Source organism: Pholis gunnellus, assembly GCF_910591455.1.
Source record: "Pholis gunnellus genome assembly, chromosome: 19".
NCBI classification, from domain to species: domain Eukaryota; kingdom Metazoa; phylum Chordata; class Actinopteri; order Perciformes; family Pholidae; genus Pholis; species Pholis gunnellus.
Genome location: NC_136546.1, coordinates 1,153,744 through 1,173,488, shown reverse-complemented (window position 1 = coordinate 1,173,488; position 19,745 = coordinate 1,153,744). Strand labels below are relative to the sequence as shown.

Here is a 19,745-nt window from a genome sequence, read left to right as displayed (position 1 = left end):
AACCTGAACGCTGCAGAGCGTAGGTAGGCGCCAAACAAGCTGTACTTGTTTTCATTTATTGGGAGTTTTCCGTCCTTAAATGAAGTTCAGTGTTGTTGTAAAGGCTCATCAGGAGCTTCCAAACATTCTAGGTTACCAGTGTGAGTAAATGTGACATATCTGATTGAAGAGCAAAATGGGCTTATGAATACATTTGCAGTGAGGAACTTCTGATACAACAGCAGCACTTACACGTATCTAGCGGCATGGATAGAGGGGGTAGAGAGTACATTTCATGGGCTATTTACACTCTATTTAGAATGTGTAGAAATACACAGGTTTATTCCAAACCCATTCTTTTGAATTGTTTAAATCAGTGGTTCCCAAATATTGAAACCCTGTGAAGGCATAACAAGATAAATGACGGGGGTCACGAGATGACTAACAGGATGAGAAAGAGGACAAAAGATAGATGTGCTGCTCAAAGAATAGGCCTCCAAAATGATTCAATCGATGTAGCAGAACCAGAGATGGCATGCCTACAGTACCCACGATGCACCTCGACAGCCAACAGTTCCGTCAGAGATTCCGGTGTGTTATGCTAGTAGCGGCTAGCTTCGAGCCAATAGCCTTAAACAGAGATGAGGAGTGGGCTGCAGAGAACTAATGAGCTCACTTGTTTCTAACTCCACACACCTGATTCATTTTCAAACTTGAAATCTCTTCTTATTGCCTCAAGTGACAACAGTTCAGGTTCTGCACCACTCCCTGTGGAGCCACAAAAGGCTTTTTCCACATACCGTATATAGTAGCGCTCCACATGACTAGTAAACATACTTTGATGTGTAATATTGGTGGAGTTCCCCTTTAATGGGAGATCACCTCCCATCCTCCTTACTGGCTCTTCATGCTGCAAGCCACTACTAGACTCTTAATAATGTTTTGTGTAACTTCTGATATAACTGTCAGGCCATTTAAAGTTGAACACAAACCACTTATGAAGACTGGAGCTCAGATAACAAAGCTCGCGTCAGACTGTTTACTCTTTCGGAGAGAACGAGTTGCTGGGATGAAGCAGTTGGAGACTAAAAGGCAGCTTTAAGTAAACAGGTCTATAACAGGACAATATTTATTCCACTTCACTTGTCTTGCCAAGTCAATAAAGAACTACTTAATATTTATGATGACGGAATGGAGAAACGTTAAGGGCTTCTTGAATGTCAGATATGTTCGCGGTGAACATATCAGTTTTACTTCTGCATGATAAAGAGGTTTGAATGTGTAGATCTTACACACAACAGTGCATTAAGTGACATTAAATTCCCATTATGTCAGCATTACTGTGTGCATGCATCACCATGGCTATGAACAGTGTGAGGGGAAGAGGCGAGGGCAGGCAGCTAAAGCTAACATGGTTAGCATTAGTCACCCTCCTCTGAGGCACATGATCAAAGAGATGTTCCTACTGTAACATGGATGAACCACAGAATGATGACTCGGGTTGAATCCTCAGGCTTTGGGAGCAAGCTCGTGGGCGGACGTAGGCGTGATGTTCACAATGAGCCAGCTCGTTGACATATCTAACGCCAGGTCTCAGACCATTTATAACATTCAGGAAGAGACAGACATGACGTGGGAAAAACTCATTACAATTCCTTTTCTATCTTGTATACAGCTTATATACGGCAGCATTGGACTTTGTTTTGTCGAAAAATAGATCACAAAATTGTCTGAAAATGTCTCAGTATGACTGAAACATTCAACTGATTCTATCTGTACTGCGTGCTGTTATATTGTATTTTACTTTGTCTGCAGGTGGAATTTTGAAGAAAGGGATTTTAGAATTAGCAGAAGAACTTGAGTTTGTTTGTGTTGACTACAAACCTTTTAGAATGTATCTGTTGTCCTGTGTTAGCCAACCTACTTATCTTAACTCCAGGCTGTCCACTCCCATGTTGTCCCCTTGTATGTACGTGTACACCTGAGCACACTTCTTACAAACATGAACTAGCGAGCCTGTTTCTTTGTCCCCACAAAACTTGTTGTGTTTTGTGTTGCAAGAAGGCCGTGTTTTCTGAATTGTCCTGTGCAATGAGAGCTCAGAACATATAACAAGTGATGAGAAAAATGCATGTGAGCTGCTAATCAGGTAAAGTCAGTAAAAAACGGCATTACATGTTAAAAATTACTATAAAACTATTTTCAGTGAATCAATAAATTCCTGGGATATTTCTTTAAAAATGAAATATTTTAAAAACATTTTTTAAATTGATTCACCAGGGCCCTATTCCTCGTACGTGGTTCAACTAAGTCGATCAAATGTCCTATTATCCAGCTTAAATTAACTCGATGATTGACATCAGGCTATCTCGGTTCCTCAAAGGCTGATCCGCGCTCAAACAGTCTCGTTAATTTGAACCAGATGTCAGACAACAGGATCGTTGCGCGTGCCCGTCCTACTTCAAAAGGGGGAAGCATCGACCACCGAAACCATGATTTTCTAACAGTACAACGGCAAATAAACTCAAAGAAAGAGCCTCTCTTTACTCCGCTGACGAGCAGGAGATGATCATGAACGCATATGAGGAATTCAAGACCATAATCATGGCGAAATCTAACGCTGCGAGGGCTAGACGAGAAGCATGGCAACATATCGCAGACGTCATTAAATGCGCAAGTGTTGGGAAAATGTATCGGCTCATTTTAAGTGCCTCGTCACCTCAATCAATCAGATGATATTTCTTTAAATGTGCCTGCTGGCAGTAGGCTTAATGGAACGCATCATCCAATGAGATCTATAGCGAAAATAATTATATCAACTCTTTCAGAATAAGTAGATAAAAACAAGCCCAAAGAGAATCTAATTGATACGAATTAATAGATACTTATGAGGATATATGTACTGTATGCACGTATGTATCATGTACTATATATATATATGTGTACTGTGTATATACATGTATGTGTAGATTACAAATAGAATAGGAGTTTGAATATGTGTGTGTGAATCTGTGTATGGGTGGATCAGTATGTATGTATTATTCATAATAAGCGGTGAAAATAAATTGTGTGTAATTCTCTCTATTCTTATCATGAGTCCACCTTAATCATGTTCTACAACAATGATATCTATGGTGTACTAATAATACTGTCATATCATTATGAGTGCTTTCAACCATCATGTAGTTCAACCAGCCATCAAGAGGACACGGGAGCAAGTAAACACTAAGCACAAAAACATTATTCAGAATGGTGAGTCAGTACAATATGTGCCATGGTAATGTAATGAACACATCCATACGTTTCTTAATCGCCAAATAAACTTTATGAACAGCACGGCATGCAGCGGCTTTCCCGATGTTCTCCGCATCACCGACACTGTACAAAAATGTACCACTCGCAAAAAAGCGCGAGGCTGTGATACAGTCTGTGAGACAGTAGATGGCGTGTGGTGTTCAATGTACGGCTCGAGAAAGTCTTTACATAAATGATTCCTTGTCGGCAGAATCGATAGCGCTCGTACAGGAAGTCATCATGATGTGATAACGGATCTTGGCGATCTCGAAGAACTCTCTCCCTATAAAACGCTAATCTGACTAATATCGCTTCCTCATCGATGGATCTCTGAGGAAGGGAGCTGACACTTTTTTCTGATTTTTTTTGCTGATCTAGCTCAAGCCTGCTCTGGAGCAGGTTCAGGCTTATGGATGTGTTGCTATGGTGATTTTTCCAAACTTGCTTCGAGGAACCGAAAAGTCTCACTTATGTAATCTCATCCTGGAAATTATCCGGCTAACTCACTTAGCCACGTACGAGGAATAGGGCCCTGGTCTTTGAACAGAGCAGAAGTGACAAACACAGAGCAATCTTTTTCTTGTCTACCCTGGTCTTTGGCCCCCAGTGGACCACCTGACCTACACAGTGCACTAGTACCACAGCGCCAGAGAGAGAGTCTGTCTGCTGGTCCCCGTGGAGCGATCATTAATTAAGCGTGAGATTGGTTCTCTCCACTCCACACACCTGTCTCTCTGTTCATCCTTAGATGTCGAGGGATTCGTCTCTTCTCACCACTGAAAAAGAAACAGCTAGTGTTGGCGAAGTGGAAGAAAAGTAGATGTGCGAGAAGATACCCAAACACACATGTTTTGGTCTACATGTGTGCACACACACACACACCCTACTCCTAAAACAGCTGCACATGCTCACGCCCAGCTGTGTCAGATTCTTATAGCCCTCTTTCAGCACTGCAGTACATCACTAATGATAGATCAACTCCCTCAACTCCCCTATACTACCCTGAGGGGTGGAGAAATCTGCCAAACTGGTACAGGTCGTCTCCTTACCTCTCACACCACGCTATTTGACAGCCGACTGGGGAACTGTAAAATTAAAGGCCTTGGCAAATGAAATTCTGTGACACAGCGGCGTGAATCAAAGCAGACACTGCCACGGGAGCTTGTGGAAGAAGAATGAACACGGCTCTCAGAAGGATACAAAAGTAAAGTCAAAAGTAAGGGAGGGTAACAAATTACTTTTTTATTGTTAAGTTACCAAAGTGCAAGTTCATCTGGCATCTAACAGCCGCATCCTGGGTATTGAAGGATGTATAGCTTCATCATTTCACCTTGAAAAGGAGAATGCTTTGTATAAAAGCTCTTTCATAGCACGCACAACCTTATTGACTTCCTTTGATATTAATACCCTGTGACACAAAATGCCATTTTCCCAGCGATGCCACATTTTTTCTTATCTGATATGACCTTGTTGATGGTGCTGGAGACGGCGGTGTGTAATGCACCTTAGCTCAGCCATCATCGTCCCAGATTACTGTGGCTACACAGAGACAGAATGGATATGGAATGCCTTGCCATTGCTCCAAAACTTCAAACTCCACATATGAAGGCTTGACACTGGGTCTTTCTTTGTCCGATCTCTCCAAATCAAAGAGTATTTAGTGACTTTCCAACAGCCTGGACTCTGGCCTCCCCCATGCTTGGACTGATAGAGACATACAAGTGTCAGCACTGACACGAGGTGCTATCATCAATGCATGCTAGGCAATCTGTTGTTGAGGTGAAGAGGCTGATAACAGTGGTCCCTGTCTGTGGTCCGTCCACCGACCAAGCTCTCCCCCAACCCTGTCTCACCCCCTGAGGGAGAGTTATTGCTTTAATATGAACAACGAATGGTTCAATTTGTCCTCTGGGTGTCAAAGGACTGCTCGGCGTGATTACTTTCTTGGCACGGCAGTGACATTCATTGGCTTGGACTCAGGACGTATTGGAGAAAGGCCTCTGCTAGGCTGGATTGGGGAGAATGACAGATACAGATGGACAGAGACAGAAAAAGAGAGAAATGTAGAGAAAGGGAGCGGCGGCGAGGCCGGCTTTGCACACCTCAATGAACAGCAGCACTCCAATCCTCCATATACAGTATCCTGACCTCGACTGATCAAGCAGAGGAAAAAAAACAGCGCGGCTCCAATCCACCCACACACAGTCACCAAAAAATCACCAAAACACAAAACATAGTGGAGGACCTTTTGACATTTCACTTTGTCGTATTTTCAAACTTAATTATAAAGACATCAAAACATTTGGCCCACAGTCTCAGGTTGTGTTCCACAGTGGGGATCTACGGATATCTCCTATAAGGACAAATGAATTTGAACTCCACTCTGAACACTCTGATTATTAAACAATGGATTTATGGGAGAAGTTTGACATTTTTGGTCATGCACTTATTTGATTTTGTGTCAAGAGTTAGACTGATCGGAAGATTAATACCACTCTCACATGAATACAGTAACTATTAAGCTGGAGACAGCAGCTGGTTAGCTAAACTGTCTCGCTGGAACCCCAAATGGTCCTCGCTCGGTAGCCAAGAGTTAAGACACGGCTATCATACCAGTTATCTTCAGACAGAGTCAGGCTAGTTGTTTCGCCCTGATTCCAGTTTGTGCTAGGCTAAGCTAACCAGCTGCTGGCTGTAGATTCATATCAAACGGACAAATATGACAGTGGTATCAATCTTCTCATCTAACTCTTGACAAGGAAGTCTTTGTGCTTTCTTTCTGCTCTGTAATGTTGTTCATTCTGAACACATGACATCTATCACACTTCTGTCCCTCCTGATAGAGGGATTCCTCCTCTGTTGCTCTCTCTAAGGTCTCTCCCTCTCTTCTCCCCGTTAAAGGGTTTTTGGGGAGTTGTTCCTGTACCGAAGTGAGGGTTCCGGGACAGAGGATGTCATATGTGCACAGATTGTAAAGCCCTCTGAGGAGAATTTGTAATTTGTGATTTTGGGCTATACAAAAATAAATTGAATTGAAAGTGAAAAAGCGTATCTCCCAGTTGAAGATAAAATGTTGCCAATTGTTGAATAAAGTTTTCTACAAACCTGGCTTGCAGAGACGCGTGTGTAACTATATAAATTACTCACAAAGCTTAGCATTGAATTGGAACACGCAACGACTCACCACACACACATGCAGATGCACACACACATCTCTCCCTCCCCATTCCTTACCTGAATAGTGGGCGGTGAGCGCTGTTTGCGGGTGGTCGTCGTGGAGAGCGTGGTGGTGGTCTCGATGAAGGTGGTGGACATCTCCGGTGGCACCGAGGTGGTGGTGCGCGCCGCGCCCCTGCTGACCGGCACGTCACCCACCAGCCGCACGCTGCCGTTCACCTTGATGTTGACGTGGCCCTCGGCGGCCATGTTGAGGACCTTGAGGCCATTGTAGTAGAGGCCGGAGAGCTGGCCCTGGTAGGGCCGCTTCCGGTCGTTTCCGCCAATGGAGATAGTGGCCTGGGTGTTGAAGATGGTCAGCTGCCGGCCTGGAGCAAGAGGGAGGGGAGACAATATTAATATGTTTACGACGCAAAAATCAGAGCTAACAAAGCTCTAATGTTGACATGCCTTTAAGAGGAATTACACGAACACTGAGAGATGGATAACAGAACACGAGGACTAAACATGTCTGTTAATAGTAGCGATTTACTGCTGGGTGTGATGGTGATGCAACATGCTTTAACACTGGACAAAGTATCTATGGGATGAACAACCCCACCATTCTGTTTGTTTTAAAAGACTGCAGGCTTTTCCTCCACCCTGAAAGACACTGCTAATGCTGGAAACAACAGACACGATGCAGCTACAGCTGCTTTATCATAAGACACATGCAGGTGTGAAAACAAAATTGAAAAATGAGCTGGAACAAATTCCACAGGCACTCTTAATATTCTCTGGACAAAACAGTGGACTCGTGCGGTAAAATGATGAATAAATATGTATACTGGGTTTGGCACATAAAGTATGAGCAATACACACTCACTACATGTCATGGTGAATTTCATTAGGAGAAGCCTAAATATCATTGTCAAAACACACTGCTCATGCATTAAATATGAAATGAAAAAACACAAAATACAGGAATGATAATTAAAAATCTCATTTGTATAATTCACATACAGAAAGCACCGCCAGCTTGTTATATTTTCGGCATTTACACAATTATAATACATAACACACTGGGCATGGAATGACGGGGAGGACGATTATGTCACAGGAAAATGAAATAGCACGTGTGGAGTCATGCATGCAGCAGTAATGGGATTTTTCAGACCTGTCTGTTTTAGCGGTTGTTAAAGGGACTTTATAATCAGGTTAAGATGTTTAGGTGCAATGAACTTTAAATGCAGTTTATAATGATATTATGTTGAGGAAAGAGGGGGGAGCAGACGTTTTCATCCCCGCTATTGTTTTAAACATAAACGAGGTGCTGATCTGATCGTCTCAGTGATTGAAAAGCACAACTTCATCAGTGCACCTTGGCAGGCTCACTGTGACGCTTAGCCGTCAAAAAGGCTCCAATTAGCTCCCATCAGCAAACAAGTGAGAGTTTTATTGTGTGTGATGTGTAGAACTACAATCAGATAAATTACAGCAGAGAGAAGCACCTGCTGTTTGGAGAGTTTTCAGGGGGATATGCCCACTGATTAGTTTGTTCTCAAACATGGCAGAGGATTTGAGCCAAGGGAGTTCATTTTCCTCTCCAAACAGTCGGCCTACTGTTGCAGCATAGATAATGCCGTCTCCTAGTCAGTTTTGCATGAATAGGAGTACTTGATACTTAACGTCTTGTTGTGGCACTGTTTGTAGAAGCGCTTCCCAGTCCCTTTAACTGGACACCATGATTCAACAAATATTTTAAAAAGAGGACAATGACAAAAAGGGGAAACAAATCCAAATAAAAATATGGAAAGAACAAAAAGTAACAAAGACCGCTGTGTTTTACTTGTTGTTTTAAAGGGTTTAAGGGGTGCTTATCCATTCTCAGAGGTTGAAAGGGAACAAGCCGATGAAATGACAGAAAATAAAAGAGAAACATTCTGGAAGTTTGATGAAGATTTACCTTTCTCCTGAAGCCAATCTTCTACTGGCCGGGTATATTTGAACGGGATTTTCTTATTTGCCATTTGATAGCGCTCAATGTCGCTGTTGCCTTTAAAGTTTGAAAGTTTAACAAACAGCTTGAAACAGTTGGCAACAGCAACAGACATCAGACATTTATACAGTGGTTTAGAATGAGTTTTATCTTTGTTTAGAAATATTTATAACAGCTTTATGATGATTTTTTTCAAGTAGCTTTAGTTTGAATGTTTAAAATTCATATTTATATAGCACACTCCACACCAATATTTAACTAAATATCACATCATCCATAGCAATCATGGAAAAGACAAACTGCAAAACAGCCTGCAAGAAAAGGTAAAAACACAGAAAAACATCACAGTCTACATAACAGGTCTTATAATACGTTCATCATATTACATAATAAAGACAGCCGGAGGGTTATCAAGTGGTTAAAAAGGTAGACATGTCTCTGAAGCAAATTAGGGGTAATTAATGTGCACTAATTCTCCCACTGGACACCACCTGCTTTTACATTTGAAGGGCCAAGAAAATACTGGCTTTGTATTTGGAAGAAGGGAGCTGTAGCAGGTTTGCAGGGGAAGGGGGGAACGATGGAGGAGGATGTGGTCATTTGAAGTACTGCAGACCTATTGGGAGGGAAGTCCCACGGTGACACAGATTTGAGGAGGACAATGCATACAAATGAGACCATTACTGACATGGAGGGAGGTCTTTGGGTGTTCCGAGTAGATGGGAATTAAGAATAATGGGCCACCTTTTACAGGGAATGTTGACCGTGTACTTAGTAATATTTCTGGCTTGAGACAATTTGTGGATGCAATATTTTGTCTGACAATCAAAAAGGCATTCCCTCTGAAGGGCGCCACGAGTCTGCAGACGCTGAGAATTGAGACGTTCAGCTCAGTCTTCAAACACTTTGAGGTATAACAAAAGACTGTGGAGCCTGTATAGAACCATGAAAGGCACCACAATGTCGCTCAGTACCCAGGTGGGAAGGTATTTGGAGGAAAAAGAAAGGCAGAGGTACGGCATCGTTTATAACACAAGTGAAAGGGCAAGGCTTTATAATTGTGAGAAAAGGCCTTCTGGTGTCTTGTCTGGCTGCTGGAATTCTCTCAGGTGATTTATCTATTGACAACATCATGCACACACACACACACACACACACACACACACACACACACACACACACACACACACACACACACACACACACACACACACACTTATGGCGATCTAAGGGTGTGTGACCATTTCTGCCTGCGATATCATACTCAAGCTTATACCCATACATCTTTCAGGAGATCTTCATGTTCTGTCTTGGTTATTTGCTGGACACCTGAGTTCAAATTGTTCTCACTTGCTAACTGAAAATGTATACATATATATTTACACAATTACATTAAACTATTCATTAAGGCACGTATGCTGCACTGCGGTTAGGTAAACCATAAGCTTGTCTCCGTTTCCCTCTCCTTCTCTCAATTCTTTCTATCGTTCCTCTACCTTTCATGAAAAAGCCAGTCGAGTGCTCGGTCTGCAGCCAGCTGGGAAGGAGAGCGGATATGGCTGCAAAGGAGCTGGAGGTGCGAAAGGACTGAGTGTGCAGCGTGCCAGCAGGTTAATCAGCTACTAGCAGGGCTCCCTCCCCATTCCTTTGATCTGGAGCAGGTTTCGGGTGGCAGCCAAATACACTCCCCTCTGGACAAGGGCCACAGAGAGAGGCATGATGGTGGCACATGTGGAAGCAGAGGACAGTCGGAGAGGTGAGCACTTTGGACCGGGGCGGGAATAACAGGGGAGGGAGGATATCAGCATCTACAAAGCGTCCGTGACTTAGCTGGAGTGGAATCAGGTCTGAGACTGAGAGGACGGGGTATAGGCTTGCCCTGCATTGCTAATGGTGCGGTCTCAGGTATAGCTCTTACATTGTTCTGGGTGATTAATGAGGTGACAGTCCCCCCCCCGTAATGAATACACCACAAGCTAATTGTCCAACTAATGAGAAAAATGTCTCCAGTTTGTCAATTTGATGTTCAATTTCTAAAGGTGACTCCAGAATGGATGACCTTGCCAGTAAAAGCACCATTGATTATTATTTAAAACATCGCTCTGCCAAGGTTGTTGGGTTGTTGTTGTTGTTTTTTGGAAGCAGACTGGACACACATTTCCTCAAAGATTTTTTATCAACCTCTCAGTAAAAAGAATGTAATAATAATGTGAGTGTTATATATGTAAACTTTGTGGCTTTGTTATGAATCTCAGGCACAGAAATCTTAATGCAGACACTCAACAGCCACAGTCCTGAAGAAGTAGAATATGTCAACCAACTACTATTAAGGAATAATATACCTACGGGTGTTTTTTCCCACAAAATTAGTTTGTTTATGAATATTTAATGTCGGTGAGAAATACAAAACACAGATGAGATAAATACATTATTCATACTGTACAACAAACATTTCTAGACAACCTATTATATATTCTGTAGCATACTGTATTTCACAACATGTCATGTGTATTTCACATTTTGTTGAGCAGCTGAGTGGCTGAATGCACACCATATCATCCTGTAAATAGTTCATCATTTGTTGCTGTTTCTGTATTTATAAATGCACGCCTTCACCATTTTCTTTGTCCCAGCCAAAACAAAGTCTGAATGTTTCCTGTTGGGTGGCAGCGATTCAGTCACCACACACACTGGCACGGCGACAGTCATCTGCTGGTCGCTCGCTTCGTTCTATTCAGTTTGCTTGCCAGACTAATCTCACTGGGGCTCCATCACAGGGCCAGTGCTGAGAGCGCATGAAAACTGTGAAAATGGCTACGGTGACAGGCTCCTGGCATTCTCTGTATTTGGGGATGATGAGTACATTTGATACACTGCGGCCCTGTCCAAAAGCCATCATTCCATAGCTCAACTCCACAGCGAGCTGTTGCAGCCCCTGGTCATGAATATCCTGCACCACCCACCTCCCTTCCAATCTACACCTGACTTTCATCTGTGTCTCTCCTCGAGACTCTGGCTCTACATCCGTCTACCCGGCTTTCTGTCTATTCTCTCTTTCTCTTCAGCCCACTATCCATCCAGCTATCCTCCTCTCCTTCATCAGCTCGCTGCTATTCTCTGTCTCCGCTCTTCTTTGGCTCACTCAGACCTCCTCAGCTACAGCCATAATTGTGGTTTCATTAATCTACTTTTTCGCTCACTTTATTCCATTTCTCTTCTTCTCTACCCATCTTTACGTTTATCCGTTTCCCCTCTGTCAACTCATTCCAGCCATCGACTCCATTAAATGCCTCTGCATTCCTTCTGTGGCTTTGTTTCTTCTCTATTCACCCACGTTCCTCTGTTTCTACCGCTTGCTTCCCCTCCATCCTCCTTCCATTCTCTCTCAGACATCAGCCAAAGCCAGGGACAGGGACTCATCATTTATTAGGCCGCTCTGAAATTTACGGTGTTGAAAGGATGAATTAGACTGGTGGCTTCCACGCTCAGCTATGTCTGAGTTCTGAGAGCGACAGAGATCGTGTCTCAGATAGGGCTAATCATGTTTGGCCCTGCGAACGCATGGGGATTTATCTCGTTCCCGAGGAATTGTTTTGTCTGAATTCCAAGACAAAGATTGGCAGATATCTTGAAACGGTGCTACTCACTGTGCCTGTTTCAGGCTGCGGGAGTCATAACATTGTGAGCATCAGCACATGGATGAAGGTCTATGTGTGTTTGAGTGCATGTGTGTCTGACCAACCCAAATGATGGAACACACACACACACACACACACACACACACACACACACACACACACACACACACACACACACACACACACACACACACACACACACACACACACACACACACACACACACACACACACACACACTTTCCCGAGGCCCAGGCAGAGTAGTTAAGCCAGAGGTCGGCAACCTTTACTATCCAAAGAGCCATTTTGCCCTATTTTCCACCAAATCAAATTTGTCTGGATTTGATATCACAGCTTATAAAGTTATATATATAGTTATATTATAGATACAAAAACTATAGTTTGTTGTATTTATGAAATTATAGAACAATAATAAAGACAACTCTTGACATGTTATTGCTATTTTCAGTGACAGTATCACCTCAAACTCCAAGATAAGAGCTGTTCCCTTTGGAAGACCGTCCACTGTGCAAAAAATACAATTTCCATGTTATTTTTTCTCACCATGTCCTCACCATGTCCTCACTACATCTGTTTTGCTACGTTTACACTGAGCGTCCACACTACGCCGGAGCTTCAGATCACCAAAAGCGGAGGAGTTTGGAAACGCTCCCGAGGACGGATCCGTTTGAAAACTCCGGGGTTGCCTCTTGGTGTGGACGGCGTAAACGCATACATTTGGAAACTATCACGTGTTCGCTACTTGATTGGTTCTTCTCAGTCACGACGTGTCCTTCCCTGATTCGTCACACCCCTATCACGTGACCCTTACCCGGAAAGTCACAAACTACAACAGCATTGATTACCGATTGACTACCAGGTTCTATACTTCTGCGGAGGAAGCAGCTGTTAATGGATCGATTAGCGAGCGGCGCGACCATTTGTCTTATTCCTTAATAGTCCCAGCATTCAAATTCACAATTCTTATGTTGGAAAGGTGTTTGTAATAATCACTGTAGTGGTATGGAAATTAAATATTAGGTCAAAGAAAAGACCTGTTGGCCTAGGAGGCGTGACATCATACTCTAGGTCTAAAATGTACTTTGAACTCTCATATCACTTAAAAAAAGTTAAAGGATAATTCTGGTTTATTACAACTTGGGTCCTTTGTAGTTTTAGCCACCATCAGTTATGATAACAACTCAAAGTCATTCTGACAGAGAAACCACTTGTCATGTTTGAAAAGGTCACAATATTAGAATCACATTTTAATATACTGCAGTCCAGATCAATTCCACTACAACCTCAATAATAAACATAGAGTTGAATTAACATTCCTCTCAATCAAAACTAAAGGCAAAGTTATTGCAGAGCTATTGTATTAGATAGCATTCACTTTTACAGGTGTACCTAATAAAGTGGCCACTAAGGTATAAGATGATGCATGGACTCAATCCACAAATCCACTTCCCAGTGTCCTCGGTACTGTATGCAGCAGGTACACTGAAGGGATGCTGGGGCATGTTCTTTGGTTCTCAAAAGCCTAATCTAGAGAAATGGACCTGTGTGGTCATATGAAAGTGGTATTAAACACGAGCTAACGTGCTCCTGAGACTTAAAGTAAGCATTGTGATAATACCTTAAGTGACTACGTAGTAATGTTATCTCTTCAATTGTCCGACAGAGTTTTTTTGTTCTGTCTTGTTGAATTTTTGAGTCTTTTATTTCAAATAGTTGAATTGGAAACTGTAATAAAATAAAACAGTGTTTAGCTTGATTATCTATTGAAAGGGAACACAAACACTTCTTTCCTTTGCAAATAATTTAAACTAACCTGGAGTTTTGTTTAAAGCTTATATGATTGTCTGAGTGCTTGTGCTTTTTGCAACATCTGACTAATCTTTAGTGATGCACCACAGTCCCAGAAGTCAGTAATAACTTAGTGAGTCTTATGTTATTAAAACTGTGAGGAAAGACAGACAAAACTACAAGAATAAGGCCCAACTTTTGATTAAGCGAGCATTCCCCAGATAAAGGAAATGTGTTTAAACTGACCCAACATTACTCTATTAGTAATTACAAGCCGGTCATGCTGTCCACACCTCCAGCTGCCATTTAAACGTCTATACTTTGGGGGCCCAACTTTGCAAACACTGCTGTTTAGATGTCCAATTTACACGCCCCGGGATATTTTGCAAGCAGCTTTGAATGACAAGCAATCCACCAACACCTTTGTTCGCACCTATTCCCCACCACGGAGAGAGGGCATGCCCAGATCCGGTAACTGTTTATTGAACGACCTGAGAGCCTTGTGGCGGCTGCTGCCTTCCAGTTAGGCATTAGGAGTGCGAGAAAGCAGTCGATGAGTCTGCACCCTAACATGTAATTACTCATGAGATGACAACGCCTTTACAAGGGAGGGAGGGCGGGAAAAAAAATCAATCATCGTTGAATTGCTATCACTGAGTGTCCTGCAAATTACCTGTGCAGAAGAGAAAAAGAAATGACCACGCATTCAATCCCCCGACCTCAACTCCATTCCAAGACAATGGCAGGCGGACAGGAAAGGGAACAAACCTCAAAAGAGGAACTTGGAAGAAATCCAAAGCTCAAAAGTCAGAGCTCTTTCTGTTGTGCATTGCTTAAACTGAGACGCAAACCCACTGGATATTTAGCAGTGAATTCTGAAAGGACGCTGAATTTGGATCATATATACGACATATTGATAGAAGGTTGAGAAAACAACCATTCAGCTCTGATGCAGACGGCACTTTTACATTATTTGAAGGTGGTAGGACTGCACTTACTGGCTGAAAGATGGAGAACAGTTGAGAGATTTATATCATTATGACAAAAACTAGCTCTGTGCAACAATGCAGTCACATCTGTCTGATTAGTTTGATTAGTTTGAGATGTCACTGCTGCACATGTTGTGTGCCACATGTTACGGAGTTTCTCAGTATTTTCCAGTATTAGTGTGGCTGAAATGCAGTTATGAAACCCGTCTAACTTTATCTGGTCAAAAAAAGAAAAGCGAAAGACAGCCGACGGCAAAAGAAAGCCAGAGACAGAAGAGATTAGCATCACCTGCGCTGGCATTGAACCAAACCAAAACAGCATGCCAGGTCACGCCAGGAGAGGAGGCTGCCCTGTCCTCGGTGATGGCAGGCAACGAGGAGCATGCTGTAGGGCTGCTGAGACATCGGGCTGAGAAGTGAAAGGGATCAACTCCTATTTGTTTGCTCCTTACCACTGGGTAGCATCAGCGCTTTTGCACAGTTTGTTTTCAAAGTTAAAAAACTAGTGATGCATGGTCGTATTTCTGGACACATTTCTGCTCACATTAGCTCCATATCTGGTAATATAACACTATTGAATCTTCAATATTATTCTACATCTGTTTCTTTCCAATTACGTCTCGCTGCCACGGCACAATTTTACCTCAGAGATCAATGAAGTTTCATATCATCTTCTGTCACCCCAACTTCTCCTCACCTCAACTGCCACTTTGTGCCCAGGATGCTTCCCTGTGCGTCTGCTCATTTTGACGGAATGAAATTGAAGAGGAACAAGGAAACAAAGGGGGGCTCCCTTCAGCTGGCTGACAATGTAGACACAGATATCAAAGACCAGGAGAGCCAACTCAATTTAATGGACTGTTAAGTAGAAGCAGGAGATGTTTTTTTCCCTTCCTTCTCTCTCTCTCTCACCTAGTTAGCTGAAAGGCACATCTCTGCCCCAAATGAAGGCAATGCCTGAGCCTCCACATAGAGCGGGCTGTGTCTGATGTGTCTATTTGTATTCTGCTGCTGTGCTTCAGCTGACCTGGGAATGAGCGATACAGGCAGGCAGCAGCTTTATCTGGCCAGCGGGCCACCCTTGGTTTCTGCCTCTATCCTCTCCTTTGCTTGCCTACCCACCAAATGCCTCTCCATGCCGTTCAGTCCCTTCCCTGTTATAAACCAGCCAGATGTTGCACAGTTAATGCCTCTCGCAAGAGAAAAGATTGCAGCCCACGTGCTCCTCTCCTGTGGAGTCAGGTGTAAGGGCATGAGAGTAGAGAAAGTGTTTGCTACAGACAGGGAATGCCTCTTGGTCTTCTGAGATGAGAGAGTGAATCTTGTTTTGTATTCTTGGTGGTGCCCTTTGCTCAAACAAATAGATGGTGTCCAGTGGTTTTGCAACATTAATTTGACCCCTAACTTTAGCAGAAATCCATCAGACAGAAGAATAAGAGGGGCGGTACCTGTGGGGAAGTGTTCATTGACCGGCCAGTTGTCCACCTGCAAGGTGGCATTACCCCCGTTCCTGGTGAATCGGACCAAATGGTATTTGCCATCGTTTATGGCCGTGGTTGTCTCCTTAACGCTGATGTCCACTGTCCCAATGTTGAATGTCACACCCACTTTGCCTTGTTCCTGGAAAAGACACAAAGAGAAGATGAGCAGAAGAAGATAGTGGTATGATTCCAGCACTGAATGCATCAAAACATCGGAATACTGTACTTTACTGAACGGGCATTTGGCATCAAACGCAGAGAGCTCTACTTCTCAATAAGTCACATCTGTCGCTAAGTGAGACAAATTTGAAAATTTGAACTGCTTCGGTGCCAAGGTTCCACCTATTGTTGTGCAGTAACAAATTAATTATACAATAAACTGTAAAAAGTTCAATAAAGCTACTTGGATGAATGCCCTCGGCTGGTGCTAATGGCAAACTACTCAAGAGAACCTTAGGACACCAGCGCTACGCTTCATTATACCACTGTAATGTGATGAAAATAGGCTGCCAGCAGAGATTGTAATGATGAGTAATGCTCCCTGCAGCCTGTCACTGCAAAACTGGCAGGAAGAAGCCTTTTTTTCTGCTGCGGTCCTTACAAACTGTATGAATACCATATGTTTTGTTTAGCTCCTAATGCTAAACCAGTTTTACTGTGTCCATAAATCGCCATCCCTCCCCATCATCTCCGGACTCCTCTCCCCTCTAACCCACTCCATTTTCATGAGCTGCCACCGTGTTTTATTGTGACTGCTTGCGTATTCTCGGGCATGTAGGCGCGACATGCAAAAGGTTTTAGAGCGGAGGCAGGGCTTGAGTGAGTGGCGAAGGGGAAGGGCTGTGTTTCTGTGTCATTTGTTAAATCCCCCACAGGGAATCTCTGTGTAATTACCTACTTTAGAAGCCCGGAGCAGAGGGACCGTTTCTCATAACAAAACCAAAATTAAGCAGCCTGACACAGGGGGCAGACACATTGTTAACTGATCAGCTGAGACTGGCCCTGCATGGCTAACCTCGACAGTGCTCGTCGGCTCTGAAGCGTTGCTGGATGGTTACAACTTAAATGACACAACGTTTAAAGCTGCTGATCTCTATTTAATGTTACAGGCTCTTAATACCGTAGGAGAGCACTTAATAAGGCCAACCTATACTTTACCCAGTCACTCGTGCTTTTACACTCTCAAATATTCTCCACGTGAAATATTATAACACTACTAGACCTGCAGCGTACAGTAATAAACGAAGTGTGGCATTTTATTAATGCCAGCATGACCTCAGAATTTGTTCTCCGGCAACACATTTTGCTGAGTTAGTTTACTCTTAAGGCATTTTTGCTGTATTCATAAAAAGGAAAAATAAATACATATGAGACCAACAAGGAACAAATATTAACTTTCAAATCAAGATAGTTCCTACAATTCTACTCCTTAAGTAGAGCACCTAGAAAACCTTGGAAGACAGCAGACGGCTCTCTTTTTGTTCATCTAAATCAGGATCCTGTTTTTGTTTCTTAGCAAGTGCAGGGGGGGGGGGGGGGTATTCTTGTCTTAATATAAGGTACAGTGCATCCAGCAGAAAGGTAATCCCTCTTAAAGTTTTTAAGGATGAAGAAAGTCGTTCAAAGTATTCAGTAAAATGATTGTGTGCATAGAACCTGCACTGAATGTGCATGCTGTAGTTTCCGCGTCAAGTACTTCAAACTGCCAAGGCGGTCTGAGGACCTGCACTGTATTCAGTGCCTCACTTGTGCATTTAAAACACCCTTTGTCTATTCTTAAAAAGAGATACGGTGCTTGAGACCATAATGAACGACAGAGCAGCTCCAACAATCTCCAGCTCGACTAATAATGGAAAAAGAACGTCACCAAAGACACGAGAAAGCCATCTCCTAAAAGCCTTGGTAGGGCTCAGAGTGGGCCAGGCGAGCAGAATATCTGAATGCGCACTTAACGTCTCTGTCAGAGAGGTTGTAAATGGGCTCTTAATTTAAGTAGTTGTCATTAAAACTTAGAGCAACAGACAAATGAATACGATAAAAGCGTGTGTGTGTAAGTGTGCGTGCACGCTTTTATGCACCTCGACTGGCTAAGGTAAGCACACACAAGAATATGCTGATGATTTAATGTGACACGCTGATGTTCAGTGTGTGTGTGTTGTACCGTGAAGAATACTACTGAAGCATCCTGGCTCTCCTGACTAATGACAGGACCTTTCCTTGGTACGAGAAAACACTGTGTGTGACGGCCGGAGCTCATACAGAGCACAGACAGACACATCAACACGAGTACATCCACTGTGACCTTCAGAGGCTCTGACAGCCCCGGCTCTCCTGTGTAGTCGCATCAAAGCCACATCAGCGACCCACTAATACCTACAAACAAAGACAGATCGTCACCCTCCTGGCCCTGGAACAAACAAACAACAAAACACAACAATTGTACACCTCTGTTGCTGAGTGCCTGCGGGCAGTGTGCAGAGGGGGGACTGTGTGTGGTAGTGCTTCGCAGTGGCACAGCTCTCCCTCTCTCTTCCCTTCTTCTTCTGCACTACTCCTGTTGTCCAGCTACCCTCCTGTCTCCGCCACCGCCACCCACCTGCCAGCCCACCCCCACGCTGCAGCAATGTTTGATTGACAGATCCAATTACGCTTTTTATTGGCCTGTCGCTCGCGAGGCGGGAAGGCACTTCATTGTCTCCTGAGCAAAGGGGGAAAATGGCTATTGTTCTTTTAGTGGAAAAGATGATGGCCACTATTCCAGGCGTAAACAAATGATGCAGAGAATCACTTTCAAACTTACACACACTTGAATGCAGGCGGACACATAAACACACACACACACACACACACACCTACACACACACACACACACACACACACAGAAAGTCGTATAGTGTAACCTTGCAACAGAAGCTTTTCAGGAGCATCATGTGGCAAAAAATACAAAGCAATGTCCAAACATCCAATCAGTTGTTCAACAGTCTAATTATGACATCATTACAGTGGGGAAGGTGGTAATTTACGGGTAAGATGTGCTAAAGCTCTTTAATACTCTAACATGCTCCCACACTCTCTTTTTAACGCCACCAATGCTGACTGCTTTGCTGCTATATTCAATGACAATGTGCTGGCAGTTTGTGCGTTATTTAAGTGTACAGTATGTGTGGGCATGTTATGATCACTCTCTGTGTAACTAAGACTGATAAATGTAATTCCAAGCCTCCCCTCCTCCTCCGCTGCGAGCTGGCCCTGGCTCTGCACGAGGAGCTCCGGCGGTCCCACGTGACCCGCCACACACTGACATCAGTAATCAGGCCCGCCACAATCCAATTCAGGGCCGATCAATGCCTCCAACACATGCTGCGCCCCGGGCAGAGTGAAAGGAGAGAGAATCACTCAA

General features: G+C 43.4%; 1 protein-coding gene across 1 annotated transcript in view; it reads right to left on the bottom strand.

The window, feature by feature from the left end:
* Window positions 1-19,745, bottom strand: part of nrxn3b (neurexin 3b) — a gene marked incomplete at both ends in the record, with an annotated part of 276,695 nt that overhangs the window by 25,550 nt on the left and 231,400 nt on the right. The window contains 3 exons of the mRNA XM_079179868.1: window positions 6,508-6,818; window positions 8,396-8,485; window positions 16,313-16,484. Of these exons, the coding sequence (XP_079035994.1) occupies window positions 6,508-6,818; window positions 8,396-8,485; window positions 16,313-16,484 (573 nt within the window). The remainder of the gene's footprint in view (window positions 1-6,507; window positions 6,819-8,395; window positions 8,486-16,312; window positions 16,485-19,745) is intronic.